Here is a 17,897-nt window from a genome sequence, read left to right on the forward strand (position 1 = left end):
GAAACTTCAGGTTTAGAATTTACTTCTATATGTAAATTCATCTTGTAAATAAGATGGCGGCTGATGGCTGGTTATTGCAGCAGAATTTTTATTTATTAAATTATTTTTTACTGTTCCCTTATAAAGAAAGGCTGGACCATTATACAATATTTTACCTCTTGTGTCGCCCCCTTCATCCTCATAGACTGTAAGCTCTTGTGAGCAGGGCCCTCTCTTGTTTTATCAGTCCTTGTAACCTCTACATTGTTTGTTGTAACCAACTTTCCTTTCTACTGTTATCAGTGTGGTTCACAAATTTATTTGCACTTTACGTGAATGATGTTGTAATGAACATGTGTACACTTTGAGATTGCTGGCAATACATTGCTAGTGATTACCTGATAAGTAGTATATAGGATATACAGGATCTCCATGCATCACCACCCTCTCTATGTTACTTTTCTATTTACCTGAGAAACTGCATGATCAGTGTCTGCAGTAATGACAGCAAAGTGAACAAGTTAACAGTATAGACCCGCCTCACGCTGCTGGCATTAGGCTGTTGCTGGAAACAGATGATGATTGGGGTTGATAAAACGAATAAGGTATGAGTCAACTTTACTATACATTGAGAGAAATAATTATTTAATCCCAGGCCAATTAAGCAAGTTTTCTCACCTAAAAAGAATGGAGAGGTTTGTACTTATATTAGTCTTAGGCCTCTTTCCCATAAATGTATGCTCCCACGGGCCGTTGTACATACAAGCATACAGCCACATGGTGGAGAAAGGGAGCCATGCAGCCCAGCCGTGATACTTTGACCCTTAGAATGTTCTATGCTGTTTAGTATACAAAGTATACACGTCCAATTATTTTATTTAAAACAAACAAACAAAAAAGGATACAGGATAACACTAGATGAAATTAATAACATTAAAGATGGATTAAAAAGTTAAAATGTTATCTTATTTTGACAGCTATATAAAGTAGGATTCATTTAAAATAGCGCTCAAGCAAAATACACAAGACAAAATTCATGTTGATATCTCATGTTACCAACACTGTTTAACAGAACAATGAATTATACTGGAATTTGTTTTGTGTGGAGCAGTATTATTCATTTGTATAACTGCATTTTTAATCAGTTGTTGCTGAGTTGTAGGTGAAACAGTTTCTACATGATTCTGTGCATGTCCCTTTACGTTAATGCCCTCACAAACACTTGTTTGGAAAATATCGCACTCTGGCTGCTGAGGGTGGCCATCTCTCTGGAGGTTCTCTTTGGTTCCATGTGCACTACTTGTCTTCCACAAAGTGGTCGTGCTGCTTTGCATATGTTCAATCTCTGTGGTATATAAACGCCTTAGAGGTCTGGGGGTTTTATTCTGTGCATTGGCTGAAATACAGCGGGTCCTCTTACTGCCTGTTTTATTGCATTCAAGGTCAACAACATTCATGCAACAAACAGGTTGCAAAATAGCACTCTCATCATTTGGAAGATACTTGGAAGCAAACTCAAATTGAGAAACATCTAAGTAGTCTTTGCAATTTCCAACATGCTCATTTTTAGTCTTAATGTATTGTTTATTGTGATCCATGGTATCTTCAGAATAGTCTGGCACAGAGAGAACATCCTCTAGAATATAGTGGACATTTGAAAAAGCAGTCTCCAAATCTTTGTGCCGTGCCAGACAGTCTAGGTTTCTTCCATCAAAACAAGAACTAAGAAACAAATATAATGATATTAGCAAATTTATCATACTCCAATGTTGCAGATTTGATGTCTTGCCAGAAGATGCAAGGCCTCTTAAAGTTAACCTATCAACATAAAAATGTAGCATAGACTTATGACAACCCAACATTTTTAAAATCCAAGTGTCACAGAGACCAAAAAAAAATTCTGGCTGGGGTTACAATTATAAAATATATAGTTCCGACTTAGATACAAATTCAACTTAAGAACAAATCTACAGAATCTTGTACATAACCCAGGGACTGCCTGTACAGTAACTCATAGTTTCTACCGAGTCTTTTCTAACTATACATAAAAAATCCAGAGCAGAACAGCATAAACCCAATTAAGGGAGGGTGGCAAGCCATATCGTTAGTTCCTGGTCCAAACTGTTAGTATCTAAGTCTACAAAAGAGTCAGCACTCCAAAAATAAAGTGAACAATTGTTTAAATGTATTCCACGGCTGGATGCAATATTTTGGTGCGAAATAGTGTTTAGCAAAACCAAATTTTAGTTTGGCACCAATGATCCTGAAGTTGAACATCTGCCAGACGTTTGACTTTGGCTGCTAAGCAGTCAATCAACCAGCTTTGCATGTTTTCCCCATTACCAATCATCCAGCTTTCAGCCCTATAACAGCCAGAGCTATTCCCTGTAATTAAATGGCTACAATTGGCCAAGTGGGACATGTGACCATGCTGTATAAGAACAGGCACACATGTCCAGACACCATTACAGTGAGGAGAGAGCTAGGGATATGCTGCACCTGGACAGTAAGGTAAAGAATAGAGCTGGAATCATTTCAGATTTCCACTTTTCAAGGCAGTGTGAAGGAGTCTGTGAGTGACATAAACTTACCTCATCGTCATCATCATCTTCAATTAGAGAAATAGCAACATTGTAGCTGCAACAGTATATCCCTCAACTGGAGACTCCTTATTTACTGCCTTTTTTTAAAAAAAAAATAGCAATGGCTTTGAAAACTGCATCTGAAAAAAGGTTATGTACACCCCCCTTTTTAAATGTCTTGTCTTATAAATATATTTTAAAATTTTAATGTTTTTTGGTTTTGCTATGCTCATTTTTACCCCTATTCTTTGATATTTATTATTATTGGGTCTTTTGACATTTTTCATATGGTTTTGAACACTTTGTGGGGGGCGATGTATTCTGTTTTCATCCCACCCCAATGTTTGTATAGGTGTCTATGTTTGTTAAATCAGTATATTCCTAGATTACTGAGTCTGTATTTACTGTATCCATTTATTTCAAAATAGCAGTACCAGTCTTTGAAAAAAAATTATACAGTTGAATACAGTTTTAGCAAAGTAGCAGTTCTACGGTTTACTCCATCCGTATATTCATACGCTTTTAAAGTACAGTGTGAAGAATTGCAGGCGTTTTAAAATGAGGAAAGCAAGGATTAAGGGGCAGGCCCGCGACTGTGGTGCTGCTGCTACTGGTGATCTTTTGGTGATGGAGCTGGTGCTGCTGAAAAAGGAAGGGTTGTGGTTTTCCCATTTCCTTTTTTAACGCTATGCGAATAATAGGACCTGAACACCCATATGGCCTTCAAACTTAAATACTTTTTTTAAATTAATTTTTATTGTTCTTTGTTGGTGTAATTATTTTAAGTAATTTCCCAGGCCCATTTTTCTCAAGGCAACTGCCCTGTTATCTTATTTATCAGCCCTCTAAACCTTTCTACCCCTATTTTACTGCCATTTTTAAGTGTTTCAACTCAGATCTCCATTGACTTTAATGTCCCAAACTAAATTTTTTCCCATTGTTTGACTGAACTTGTCAACCCAGAATTTGGACAAACCTGCTCATCACTAGTGTTAACCCCTATATGCACATGGACATTATAGTATCCCCCCATTGCCGGTTACCTGGGATCCGATCCTGTTCTGGGCAGCCCCAAGGTATGTCAAGTGCCCCGGGGTTGCCCAATGTCTCTGGCAGTCAGACCCCTTCTGGGTCTGACTGTAAACTGTCTAAGCATACCAGACAGTTTAGACTGCACTACAATACATTAGTATTGTAAAAAAAAAAAAATACATGTGTTGCATACCTCCAACTCTTAGAGCTACATACAGTGTTGGACCTATGCACCAAAGTCCAAAAATTCATACAAAAAGAAAATTTGTCTGACCAAAGCTCTTGGTTCTATGTGCTGTCTCTCTATGTTGATGCAGTTCCAGAAACTTTCAAAGAATGATCCAACTTGTTTGAGGTCTTTACACAACCAGAAGATCTTTCTCAAGAATAAGCCACCATTCAAACACAAAAACCCAAGTATTCGTCTTCCTTCACTAGTGTTTACAATGGATTGTAGATGGACTAGTTAGGGGGAATTCGTATAGACATAGCGTAGTATGTTCTTGTCATCTAACAATATTTTATTGAAATATTATCACAAAAGTAGAGATAAAATGCGCACATAAAATCTTAGTTTTCGTCAGTTTCACGTGAAATTCAAGTTTGTATACAGTAAAAAAAAAGTTTAAAAAATTAAGTTTAAAATATTAAACTAAAAAACATTTATAAAATATATGCCCCTAAAATGCCACATTCCCATACAAACACTTAAATACACACTAAAATAAAAAAAAAACACAAAAACACAACACCCCCACATATTTGCTATTGAAGCGTCAAAAACAATCTGTATAATAAATAAAACCCGAAAATCGCTCAGAAAAAAAAAGGTTATTTTTTCCTACCCTTAAAAAAATGCTTTTAAAAGTGATAAAAAGATGTTATGCACTCCATAATAAGACCACTAAAAATAACAACTCTTCTTACAAAAAAATAAGCCCTTTACCAGATTTTTCAGCGGAAAAATAAAACATTATGCCTCTGAAAAAAGTTGATGCTAAAATTTACAAAGATTTTCTCCAAATTTGTTTTTATCCAGTAATATTGGGAAAAAATAAAAAAGCAATATAAATGAGGTATCTCCATAATCGTGGCGACACATAGAATTAAAATGACATACTATAGAAATTATATGGTGCAGCGCCACAATATCCTACCAAAAATTGATTTTCATTTCTCTACCAACCAGAAAAGTGCCTCTCCACCAGAAAAGTGCATCTCAAGAAGCAAAAAAAATAAGCCTCGATATATAAAAATTAAAAGAAAAAAATATGACCTGTACAATTTGATAATGCAAATCTGCTCCTTCCATTCTATGCCTAGCCGTGCGCCCATGCAGCAGGTAACCACCACTTATGGGTTATTGGCACTCAGGAGAAATTAGGTATTAACCCCTTAACGACCGCCCTCATTAAGGGTACTTCTTCTGATTCGACACCTTTCTACAATGGCGTGTCAAAAGAAGATTGCGGGACAACGGTTCTCGCTGGTGCCAGTGTCGGGCTGTGATATCAGGTGTTTAACCCCTTACACGCTGCGGTCAAGTATGACCACAGCATGTAAGTATGTCCCTGTAGACTGGAACCCGCCAGTGAGCTTACCGGGTGGTCCGATCCCTCCTCTTCACGCCAGGTTCCACCTCCTGGCAGGACCTGGCTGTATGTAACTGAGCATGTGTAAGGGCTTGAACAAGCGACTGAATGAACTCTTGTTCAAGCCCAAGACTGGAATATGAAATTTAAAAAAAAAAAAAAAAAGATTAAATCATTTTATAATAATACTGTATATATTTGAGTATAAGCTGACCCGAGTATAAGCCGAGACCCCTAATTATACCACCAAAAACTGGGAAAACCTATTGACTCGAGTATAAGCCGAGGGAGTAGTATATAAGCCAGCCAGCCCCCATGTAGTATACAGCCAGCCTTGCCCCTAGTGGTATACAGCCTGCCCCTAGTGGTATACAGCCTGCCCCTAGTGGTATACAGCCTGCCCTGCCCTAAATAGTATACAGCCTGTCCCAAGTGGTAAACAGCGTGCCCTGCCCCAAGTGGTATACAGCGTGCCCTGCCCCAAGTGGTATACAGCGTGCCCTGCCCCCAAGTGGTATACAGCGTGCCCTGCCCCCAAGTGGTATACAGCGTGCCCTGCCCAAAGTGGTATACAGCGTGCCCTGCCCAAAGTGGTATACAGCGTGCCCTGCCCAAAGTGGTATACAGCGTGCCCTGCCCAAAGTGGTATACAGCGTGCCCTGCCCCAAGTGGTATACAGCGTGCCCTGCCCCAAGTGGTATACAGCGTGCCCTGCCCCAAGTGATATACAGCGTGCCTTGCCCCAAGTGGTATACAGCGTGCCCTGCCCCAAGTGGTATACAGCCTGCCCCCAGTATGCCAAGCTAATAAAAAAAAATAAACTTAATACTCACCTTTGATACTCGGCACGGCTCCCGGTCCTCGGCGGCTTCTCTTTTCTTTCTTCACTAGCCAGCAGTCACGACCGTGACGTCATCAGCGGCCACACCGCCGCATGGACGCGACTGCCGGCTAGTGAAGAAAGTAGAGAGAAGCGGAAGCCGACGCTGAGGACCGGGAGCCGCGGCCGAGGATCCGGGTGCCGGAGGGTGAGTATTATTTTTTTTTTATTGACTCGTGTATAAGCCGAGGTGAGGTTTTTCAGCACATTTTTTGTGCTGACAAACTCGGCTTATACACGAGTATATACGGTAATTAAATAAAATAAAAGTCCCATAATCTCCCCAGTTACACATAAAATGCAAATAAAGTATATAAAACACAAAAAAGTACATATTTGGTATCACGGGGTCCATAATCTGAACAATAAATCTAAATCCATATTGAACCCGCTCAGTGAACGACGTAAAAAAAAAAAAAAAAAAACACAAAAAACTTCCTATAACATACTATTTTTCAACAAACATATCATAAAAAATGTTCTAAAAAGTGATCAAAAAAAGTTATGTTCCCTAATATGATACGACTGAAAAGAACAACTCATTTCACAAAAAATAAATCCTCAACCAGATCTGTAACTTTTAATAATTACTGATAAAATAAGTTCACAGTGAACCACAATAGTATACGCATCAACCATCTAATCAGCAAAAACACATCAGAAAGCGAGCTCGTTCCGACCTCCAATAAGTCTCGTCTGACACGGTCACCAGTAATACCTCACCATGCCTTAGTGCATTCCTGTATAGCATATGACACGTTGCATCATCTCAAAACCACGAACCAACATTAATGCGGACAGTAAGGAATAATAGGGTGGATCTCACCAGTCTTCGATGCTCCGTCATCTGGTTGAGCAGTACTAGTCCGGAGGTACAGGACCTATTAAGCCCTACAATCGCTTTGTATCCTGACCCCGCAATATTGCTCCCGCCCTGACAAGGACGGTCCCAGTACTGTCCCTTTCAGACCCTGTTAGTCCCTAATATGTAATCCCTACGTGTTTCGTACGTCGTGTGACACACTCATCAGGGGAATAAAGTAATGTAGTGGGCTATGCAGTCTTGATGCTAAGTATGGCTGCAAAAGCTCTACATCAAAGGATTAAAATGAATCAAAAACGAGCAGTGGCCTGTATAATACAAGTTATATGAGTAGGGAAGCTAGATGTAGTGGCATGGGTGCCACAATCTGGTGCTCTCACACTTTTAAAGTTGATGCTGCCCTCCCCCATGCGCAGTCAGAAAGCTGATAGGCTGAGGACTTCCCTCCGCCAATGAGTGTGAGGAGCTATGATGTCTCGGAGTGGGAGGAGCTATGATGTCACATAGTGGGAGGAGCTATGACATCACTTCCCCTAATCACAGAACGGGAGGAGCTATGACGTCACAGAGTGGGAGGAGCTATGACAGCACAGAGTGGGAGGAGCTATATTCCCCTGACACACCTCCTCCCTCCTCCTCCACCCTCACAGTATTTCATCATAGAGTGGGAGGAGTCGCTTCCGAGCAAGCTCAATATGCGCCACAACCCCTCGCTACTCCTCCACTCAGACATTGTTTCGTCATTGAGTGGGAGGAGTCAAGTATGGGCGGATTCAGCATGAGAAGGCAAAAAGCCCTTGGCGTAACCACACCGGATACGCCCACACTCCGCCCTCACCTCCACTCCAATGGGATGCTTTAGGATGCAGGTAGAGGCGGACGGAAGTGTGGTTTAAAGTCACCATGGATACACTTCAATCATCCTATATGCTAGCGTTATTGTTGCATACTAACTAAATAAAGGCGTATTATGCTGTACATAATCATCGCTTGATATGTAGGTATCCAAGTGCGCAGATTTGCGCGATCTAGTTGGTTTATAGCTGGCAAGGTAATTTAGACATTTAACTGAAAAGAACAGACAGAATGAGACTTTCCCAAAGAGGGTACATGCAGAAGAAAACCCCCACTCAAAATTGCTCTAGAATTATATGAAGCAACCAAAATTTTGCATCTCATTTAGACCTTTCGGGGCCACCGTGTCCAGCAGAAATATCCACTTCATTTCTTGCTGTAGGACTAGCTTGTCCCAATCCCCCCTTTCAATTTACTTATGGTACTGGTACATTCTGCTGGATTTCTTATCGATTTATGGATGTATTTTTCTTGACTTGAAAAGTGAGTTAGCCAACTAGGCAACCTTTTTCTGTCTTGTTTGGATTTAGAATTTTCTCGACCAGATCTGACAACAGAAAGTTTTCGATGGTAAAAACAATGCAATTTTCTGCTATATTGGTTTTGCTCAGTAAAATTTAAAAAAAGTGCTAAAAATCCAAAATAAAAATTTATTATTTTGTTTGTGTCCCCTTGAAATAGTTAATAAAATCTCATGAATAAGCTATAGACCCCAAAAAATTAATTATCTATACATTGTATCTCATCCCGCAAATAATAAGCCTTAATATGTTTGCATTACCAAAAAAAATTAAAATTCATCACTTAAATTTTACAACTAACATGAAGTACAATGTGTTACGAGAAAACACTCAAAATCACCTGGATATGTTAAAGCATTCCAAGTAATAACCAATTATCGTGACACATGCCAGATTCGAAAAATCTGGTCATTAAGCTGAAAACTGGCGTTGGTGGTAAAAAGTTTAACTTTGTGCAGCTTTTTAGCATTTATTCCATTGTGAATGTTTTATTTTCCACCCAATATGAATGTTTTGTCCAAAAATATTAAAATTTGTAGACCAGTACCACCATTTTGTTTTAATCCCTAAAAAAATACCCTATGGTTTACCAAACTTCTTGACAGTGCCTTTTCATACATTGAGGGGTGTAGTTTCCATAATGGGGTAATTTACGAGTCTTGCTATGATTTAGGCCTCTCCCAGCGAATTAAATGTTGATCAGGTCACTCTAAATACAAGTTTTGTCGATTTTCCAAAAAAATATGAAAAATGGCATTCAAATTCTAAGCCTCATAACATTCTAGTAAAATACTGGGAATCCTAAAAAACAATCCAACATAAAGTAGACATTTTGGAAATGTAGGTTATGAATTATATGGGAGCTATGACTTTCTGCTTCAAAAGTAGAGAATTTAGAACTTTGAAAAGTAAGAATTTTTACAAATTTTTCATTTTTTTCATAACTAAACACAAAAGACATCCAAAATTTTAAACTAATTTGAGCTACAATAGGTCTCAAAATCCCCCGTGCATGTTATAGCTTTACAAAGCTATAACCACCTATAGTGACACAGGGCAGATTTGAAAACTGCAGCTGTATCCTTGAGGCCAAAATAGGCCAAGTCCTGAAGTGGTTGAACCATGCTTGAAGAAAGTTTAACACTGCATCCAGCCATAGAGTACATTTTACTAATTTTTTCACTTGTTTTGAAGTGCTGTTTCCTCTATGGACATCTGCATTTCAACATTGGAAATGGTATAATGTTACAATCAGGCAACTTGGCTTTTGCTTACAATATTTATAGGTCTATATAGATTTATAAGTAACTATTGAGTGTTATGTTTATGTGCATTACATTTTTATACTGTAGATTATTACTATATTGATTATTCTTTGCATCATTGGCACTAATACCCCTAAAATAAGACTTTTTTTTGTTAAGTGGCATTTCTATAAAGTGCTTGTGAAATGTTTTACCAATGCAATCCACACTGCGCAGTCACAAGTTCCGTTTTAAGTTTTTCTTCCAAAGAATATTCTTTAGTCTTCAATAAAAACAAAACATTAAAACAAATATTCGCACATAACTGACATATGTTTACTGGGAAAAGTTATATAGCCTCAATATTCTGAAATTGTACCCCTTAATAATAAAATAATATAGCAAAGGTAGACCAAGCAAAAACTAAAAGTCAGCAAAAATAACACCCCCCCCCCCCCAGTCAGTAAGCCCCACACTGCATGCAAAACAAGTACAGGTATAATAAATATTCAGATGTAATAAGTAGATTAAAAAACTTAATAATAAGTTTTAAATATAGAAAGATATGCTAAGAGATTGACAAAACCAGCCTATATCTTAGACATGGTGATGGACCACACGAGTGTGCAGGTGGGGGGGGGTAGGAGTGGGGGCACACACTGAGGTCTCCTGTTTCATACTAAAATGGTGTTTTGACTGCGCTATAGTGGATCCACCGAATTGTAGATCCATAGTTGGGCTAAAACTCACATCATAGATCACTATAATGCAATGGTTTTGGTAATTCAGCTCATTCCAGATGCTAAAGTTACGACTTTTTTAAAAGGTTGCAAATCCATACCTGCTGTTGTCAGCTATATGTATCAGGCAATTCTCCTTTCCACCTTATGGATTTGGCCCGTTAAATTACGGTAATGTGCTTTTAGCCCTTTATATATATTATATTATACTGTATTAATGTCAGGTTTGGCTGCTTGCATATATTTGTCATTTAATATATTTTAGTTTCATATTCAATAATAATTTTCAGCAGGCAGTCATTTTGCATAATAATGTAGTACTATTTATGTATTTAATCTACAGTCTAAGGCCAAATTTACATGAACGTATGCCCTCCAGACTCTAGCCGGTCAGGCGTGATGGAGAAGAGGAGGGTTGACCCCTCCCATCTCCAGAGATGTGCAGCATACAGGCCGTGTACACGGGGAAAGATAGGACATGCCTAAGCTCTGTCTTTATTTGTGCATTCAAACTTTGATACATATTCTACTACTTTCAAACACAAAACAGCTCTGCTACATACCATTCCTGGAATGTTACTGGATGACCTGAAGCATGTGATAAGTCACATGCTTATGTCATCACTGCAGATCCTGGAGCTCTTTACATGCTGCTGGGAATGGCATTCTCCTGCACTGATCATTAGCGTGCATGTGCTAGTGCCTCTCCCAACAGGTATCTGCTAGCTGACAAACTACTGCAAATGGCTAATGTATGTAAATTAGAGAAACTTATTTTGGCTTAGTGCAGAGCTATACAAAAGTTTTTATACTTTACAGTTGTACTTTAAGATACACATGCACCACATAATGAAAAGGTCTTAGTATATGGACATGAAATGCTTAATATGGGATTTATAAAACAAACAGCTCCATTGAACGGTAAGTTATAACCCATCTTGTTATTACTCATTAGAAAAGTTCAATGTATGTTAGTGGTTATAGATTTGGTAACTTAAAAACTGAGTTTACCTCTGCCATTGTTTGCTTGAATGAAAATACAGAGCTGGTATCAAGGTGATTCATGTCTCCCTCCTCTTCTGTGTAACACTGCGACTTTGCTGGGAGGGAGTGATGGAGACTATCTGATATGGCATTCAGACGAAAAAGAAGCTCATCTATTAGATCCTCAAATTCATCCAAGTAGTAATTCTTTGAGAAGTTGAAAAAAAAATTGTACTTAGTTTTCTTATAATTTTTATTCCTAATATTTATAGATAACAATAATATTTAAACATATAACAATAACATTGTTGTTCATTTCTGAGCACCTTCCTGCTTGAAATGGTGATCATTAGGAAGATGAGAAAAGGTAGGTTACGTGGGAGACATTTTTAATATGCAATCCATGTTTTTTAAAGACATCATAAGGACCCTTTGTTTTTTGTGTGTTTTTATACACATTTTCAGATTTTACAAAGATCAGTTGTCTGTGGAAAGTCCTATATTTTGCAAATCACAGACAAAAAGAGAATTCTTTTTGGGTCTGTAAAAAAACCCCATAAAACTGGTGACATTTGTGTTTAGCCATTTTTTTTCCACTGATGAAGCTGGAGAGCCAGATGTAAACCATCAATTATTTTTTACGAATACCCTGCTTACAAAACTATATAGAAAGCAAAATGTCAGTTGAGGTAATGTGCAGCAGTCGTAACCTCTCTCTGATCAGGTCTTAAAAGGCTTTAATGATAGGGGCATTTTAGCTATTTTTTATACTTATTGGAATAAGGGCCATAACTTTTTTAATGCAATACCTTAAAATCTTTGTATTGTTATTTTTGAGACATGTATGGATAATTAAAAGTTTAAAAAAATGTTTAAGGCTCTTTTTTTTTTTTGTGTGGTTAAAGTTACAAAACTTGGGCATAGTCTTGAGCAAACAGGGCGACTATGGGAATGTTTTTTATAGTTTTTATTGGGGAATATTAAATATTAATTTCTAGTATGTATTAATGTTGTATGTGTTTTTGTCATCTATAAGAACTCAGTAAAAATGGAAAATGAATCCCTGTGGGGGGAATTGTCTGATGCAGAGCTGTAATGAGTCTGATTAGACCCAGCACTGCTGCTTAACCCTTTTCAACCTGGCAATAACGTGACTGCCGGGTCTATAGTGCGAGCTTCATTGGCGGTTCCTGTAGTCCTACTTCAGCTCTATGCAATAAAGAAATGAGAAGGCAGAGGGAGTAATAAACTCCTTCTATGTTCTCTGAGGAAGCTAGCATCACACACAGATAATAGCACTGCCATTCTTAAAGCATGCCCCTTGTAAATTAATGAACTGGAAATATGGCTAAGCTGGAAGAACATGAATATACATACGTAGATGGTAAGTCAACTTTACAAACAGACTCTGGAACTTTACAGGAATAAGGATTAACAGTATAGGGGTAATCGTACTGCTGTATAATAGCAATTTTCAAAGATGTTTAGTTTGCATGGGTAGTTTAACCCTTTAGGTACCAACCTAAACAACATCCAGTATGAGCCAAATATCACCATATTGTGTTGAATAAAAGTACTTACGCTGCCAGTTACACAAATATTATCTGTGTTCTTTTGTCTTTGTCTACCAATAACTGAAAACACCAGTCGACTTGCATAAGATACAAGTTCTTTAAATGTCACAAGATGCTTGCTGCGTTGTACCTTCTTGGAGTATTTGGCAACAAAAGTGAGAATTCCTTTGAGCTATCAAGAAAAACATATACAAACTAATATCAAAATGAAGCAGTAAACATACATTTGAATGATGGTGAAAAGTGCTTGATAAATATGCGTGTTTATGCTGTGTACTCAAGAAAAGCACATCCAGACTTTCATGAACTTTAACTGGTTAAGGACCGGGCCCTTTCCCATTTTTTCATTTCCATTTTTCACTCCCCACCTTCAAAAATCTATAACTTTTTTATTTTTACACGTAAAAAGCTATGTGACGGCTCGTTTTTTGCGTAACAAATTGCACTTCATAGTGATTGCATTGAATATTCCATGCCATGTACTGGGAAGCGGGAAAAAAATTCCAAATGCAGTGAAAATGGTGAAAAAACGCATTTGTGTCTTATTCTTGTGGGCTTGGATATTACGGCTTTCACTTCACGCCACAAATGACGCATCTAATTTATTCTTTGGGTCAGTACGATTACAGGGATACCAAATTTGTATAGGTTTTATAATGTTTTCATACATTTACAAAAATTAAAACCTCATGAACAAAAATTTTTTTTTTTATTTTGCAGTCTTCTTGTGCTTATAACTTTTCCATACTTCATTGTATGGAGTTGAGGGTGGTGTCATCTTTTGCGACTTTTGATGATGTTTTCAAGGATATTATTTTTAGGACTGTACGACCTTTTGATCACTTTTTATAGAATTTAAAATTTTTTTCTAAATGGCAAAAAAGTGCCAGTTTTGACTTTGGACGCGATTTTATGTTACGGGGTTAAACGCAGTGAAAAACCGTTATTATATTTTGATAGATCAGGCATTTTCGGACGCGTTGATACCTAATGTGTTTATGATTTTTACTGGGCCCTCTCCATGCACCGGAACGCGACCGCCGCCGTGAATACACGGCGGGCGGTCGCGTACTGGTTAAAATGTGAATCTAACTGCATGCAGAAATTTAGCTCTTTGTAACTTGGTAAGTTAATTATTTGATTTCTTTAATTTTGTATTATATATATATGTAAAAAATATAAATATATCACATACACACACACAGTACAGACCATAAGTTTGGACACACCTTCTCATTCAAAGAGTTTTCTGTATACTATAAAAATGATAGATTTACACTGATGGCATCAAAACTGTGAACTAACACACATGGAATTATACTTAATATAAAAGTGTGAAACAACTGAAAATATGTTTTTATTCTAATTTTTTTTTTAAAGTAGCCACCTTTTGTTTCGATGAAATGGTCTTCCAACAGTCTTGAAGGAGTTCCCAATGATGGACACTCGTTGTTCTTTACTTAACTTCTTTTAACTAGCTCTAATACAAATTCTAACAGTCTTTTCAGTAGGACTATCAGCTGTGTATCCAACTGACTTCTGTACAACACAACCGATGGTCCGAACTCCATTTATAAGGCAAGAAATCCCACTTGAACCCACCTCTTGAACCTCATCAAGAGAATGCCAAGAGTATGCAAAGCAGTAATCAAAGCTACTTTGAAGGTTGCTACTTTGAAGAACCTAGAATATGAGACATTTTCAGTTTTTTGACACTTTTTTGCTAAGCATATAATTCTACATGTGTTTATTAATAGTTTTGATGCCTTCAGTGAAAATCCAAAAATGTTATAGTCATGAAAATACAGAAAACTCTTTGAATAAGAAGACATGTCCAAACTTTTGATCTGTACTGTATATCCATAGGGAAGATACAGCATAACTCTTTCTAGGTTCTACGGATCAGAAATTGCTGCAGTTTGAGTTTTGCCCCTGCCATAGTCTTTATATGTGTTAGCTTCACGGGGTGTGTGCAATTAGTACCAATATAGTCATATGGCAGTTATAAAAGGGTTAAAGAGATTCTGACTTAACTCCTACAAGTGTTTAAATATATAAATTCTAGTATTCTCTCCTTATCTATCTGCTGTATAGGTACATCAGAACAGATAAACGATTTACTGCAGGGAAGAAGGGAAGAGAAAAAATAAGACTAAAAGACTAAAGACTAAAAGGCATTCTTCTTTAACCTCTTAGTACTCCTTGGTGTACAATTACTGCATGGAGCGCTGTAGCTTACCGCTCTATGCAGTAATAGAACGTCATGGAGTCGCCTTATCAACCACTTATAAGGCTCAGTTAATAACAAGATGCCGCCTATTTCAATAATTGTCGCACCAAATACCATGTAGTATATTAAAAGCAGGATTGCAGTTTGGTTTTAATTGACTTTAAAACATTTGCTAATAAAAGGTTTCAAAATTGCAAAAAACCTCTACTTTTTTCCGCTTTTGTAAGGCTGCCTCTATCCACACAATTCTAAAGACAAATGTTACTTTTTTTTGTATGAACAGTAGTTTTGTGGATATCCATTCCTGAAAAAGAGTTTTACAGGCTGCAGCTGAGCAAGAGGGTTTTAGCAATTGGGCAGGGATGTCTTGGTCAGGGTCTTCCATACCGAATATTGCCCATTGCGGGGTTAGTTGAAGTCATAGTCTGTATAAAAGATCACAAAATGTTTTTATTACCCACCAGAAGGCATTAATTCCCAGAAGCAGTGATACAGAGTTTCTGCTTTCTGGCCACATTTGGGGCATGAGTCAGAAGAATGCTTGTTTATCTTGTGAAGGGGAAATATAATCCCCATGTAGCAACTTCAGTATCATGTCAGAGTACATATAGGATGCCCCCCCCCCCTGCAAGCCTTAACTGTGTGTGCAACTAGATCTGGAAAGTACCATTTGGATGGGCCAGTCGGTAGCTATGAATAGTCTAAGGTGGAGCGGAAAAAGTTGAAAAAGAAGGAGATTTTATTTTGAGAGGGTTGAATCTGCGTGATGAGGTGAACAGTGAGATCCTCTGCCATTTCTGTGGACGCAGAGTTCCTGACTTTAGTGACATAACTAGACATCTGTAGATCGTAAAAGAAGACTCCCCCAGGCAGACTAAACTTTTGCTGAGTATGGTCCCTATTTTGAGTTAGGATTTCCCCTATCATGCGTTTGTATCTACTGCCCCCAAGTGGCAAAGAATGCATATGGTTTGCCATGTTGGGATTAAGGGTCGCCTATAAAAGGGTATGAGATGGGTGAAGTCCTTTAAGCCATTATATTGGTGAAGGTTGGGAAAATTCAGACCTTTGTTGGGTTTCGGTTGTGACAGTATTTTCATTCCAAATGAACGATCTATAGAGAGCGTTCATTTATCTTTTGGTTTAAGGTATACGGGGAGAGACTAAGTCTTGAGGGGTGCAGAATTGAAAATGGAGTGATATATAAGGGGGGGGTTCTAATATATATTTCAAAGCCCTAAAAAATTAAAATGATCTCCAAAAACTAAGTCAATTATGACGTGTCCTTGAAAATACGGAAAACCGATGTTCAATTTTTAAGATGCAAGACATCAAAATAAAATATCCAGACATTTCAAAAATGTTGAAAACATAAAACAGACATATGGGAAATGACAGTAACTGAATTAGGTTGTAAAATTATTTGTCTGAAAACAAGAAAATTTAGAATTTTGAAATTGGCAAATTTATCAAAAGTTTTTTACATTATATTTACAAATAGACCCAAAACTTATCAAACTAAATTTACCGCTCATGTGAAGTACAACATGTGACTTCCAAAAGACATTTCCAAATGTATACATGCTTGATAATTGGCAACAGAAAATTGTAATTTCTTGTGATACCATTCAAAATATTTTGTGCATTGAAATTGTTTTCCTATGCATTTAATTTTTATGTTTTTTTCCCTGCGTTCCAAATTAAAAAACATCCTTTGTTCTTTGGGTCAATACAAGATACCCAGTCTTCTTAGGTTTCATTATGTTTTAAAAAGGAACAGCCTGCTTTAATTGGGATCTTGCTGGGAACAGTGACTGAATTGTGTTAATGATTTTGATAAACCACATCATATAAACACTTAACACCAACCCTGTATGGAGGGGGCTCAGTGTTTGAGCCCCTTCCATAGAGAGTTAAGAATATTCAAATGTTAAGTTGCAAAGTTTAAATTTGTCATCTGCATGATTGACTAGTAAGTAAAATGACCTAAAAATGTAGCCAAATATACCTTTCAACATTACAATAAATATGTATATAAATGCATAATAATTTAGAGACCCAACAGAGCAAAAAAAATAAAAAAATCAGGGGAGCCATGCATCGAAAAAAAAGCTACATTACAATACTAAAATCACCAATTATAGTCTTTTCAAGAGGAAAAGCAAATTCTACAATTACAAATTAAAAATGTTCTATCAATAACTATAGCTATATTATGCTTACCATTCCAGTCCATAAAACTGTAAATGCAATGAAAAGTGCTACATAAAACCATGCTGTAGAAATGTGGTTAGATTTAATTTGACTTTGTAAAAAATGGATATGCTTTATGCCACGCAGCCCAAGTAATTGTATAAAAATAGTTTGGACTGAATTTAGTACACTACAAAATGAATAGCTTTCAGATGAGAACATAAGGTGTCCTAATGAAGAGTAGGCCATTATGAAGATAACTCCAACGAGCTGCCAAGACAAAAGAGTAAAATATAAATTAGCTTATATACAGCATCTGATTATGACGGTTTACCTATAAGTAATAAAAAATCCTCTATGTTTTATTCTCTAATATGGGCAGGGAAGACTGACACAACCAAAAGATCCCCCTGGGGAATGGAAAAAAAATCAAATCAAAATGCCCAAGTTAAACTGTTGTTGGTACCTCAAAACAGTACCAATAAAATGGCTACGTGAACAGAAAAGTAAGAATTTGTCTATTAAAAATGATTATCTATACTTCGGAAAGGCCACTTATATCAGTAATAGTACTGGAACAGTTTATATCGGCAGCTTCTCAGCACTGAGATATTTGCAGAGAATGGAGCATTATTCCATGTAAAGTGGCTGGCACAAAGAACTTCAAG

General features: G+C 37.3%; 1 protein-coding gene across 1 annotated transcript in view; it reads right to left on the reverse strand.

Annotated features, from left to right (window-relative positions):
• Positions 1-791: 791 nt before the first annotated feature.
• The window catches only part of PKD1L1 (polycystin 1 like 1, transient receptor potential channel interacting), a 315,437-nt gene continuing 298,331 nt past the window's right edge, over positions 792-17,897 (reverse strand). Inside the window, exons 60-64 of the mRNA XM_072153131.1 lie at positions 17,260-17,499; positions 12,814-12,978; positions 11,260-11,439; positions 9,724-9,791; positions 792-1,701 (exon numbers count right to left, since the gene is read on the reverse strand). Of these exons, the coding sequence (XP_072009232.1) occupies positions 1,032-1,701; positions 9,724-9,791; positions 11,260-11,439; positions 12,814-12,978; positions 17,260-17,499 (1,323 nt within the window). The 3' untranslated portion in view covers positions 792-1,031. The remainder of the gene's footprint in view (positions 1,702-9,723; positions 9,792-11,259; positions 11,440-12,813; positions 12,979-17,259; positions 17,500-17,897) is intronic.

The sequence above is a fragment of the Engystomops pustulosus genome, chromosome 5 (assembly GCF_040894005.1).
Source record: "Engystomops pustulosus chromosome 5, aEngPut4.maternal, whole genome shotgun sequence".
In the NCBI taxonomy this organism is placed as follows: domain Eukaryota; kingdom Metazoa; phylum Chordata; class Amphibia; order Anura; family Leptodactylidae; genus Engystomops; species Engystomops pustulosus.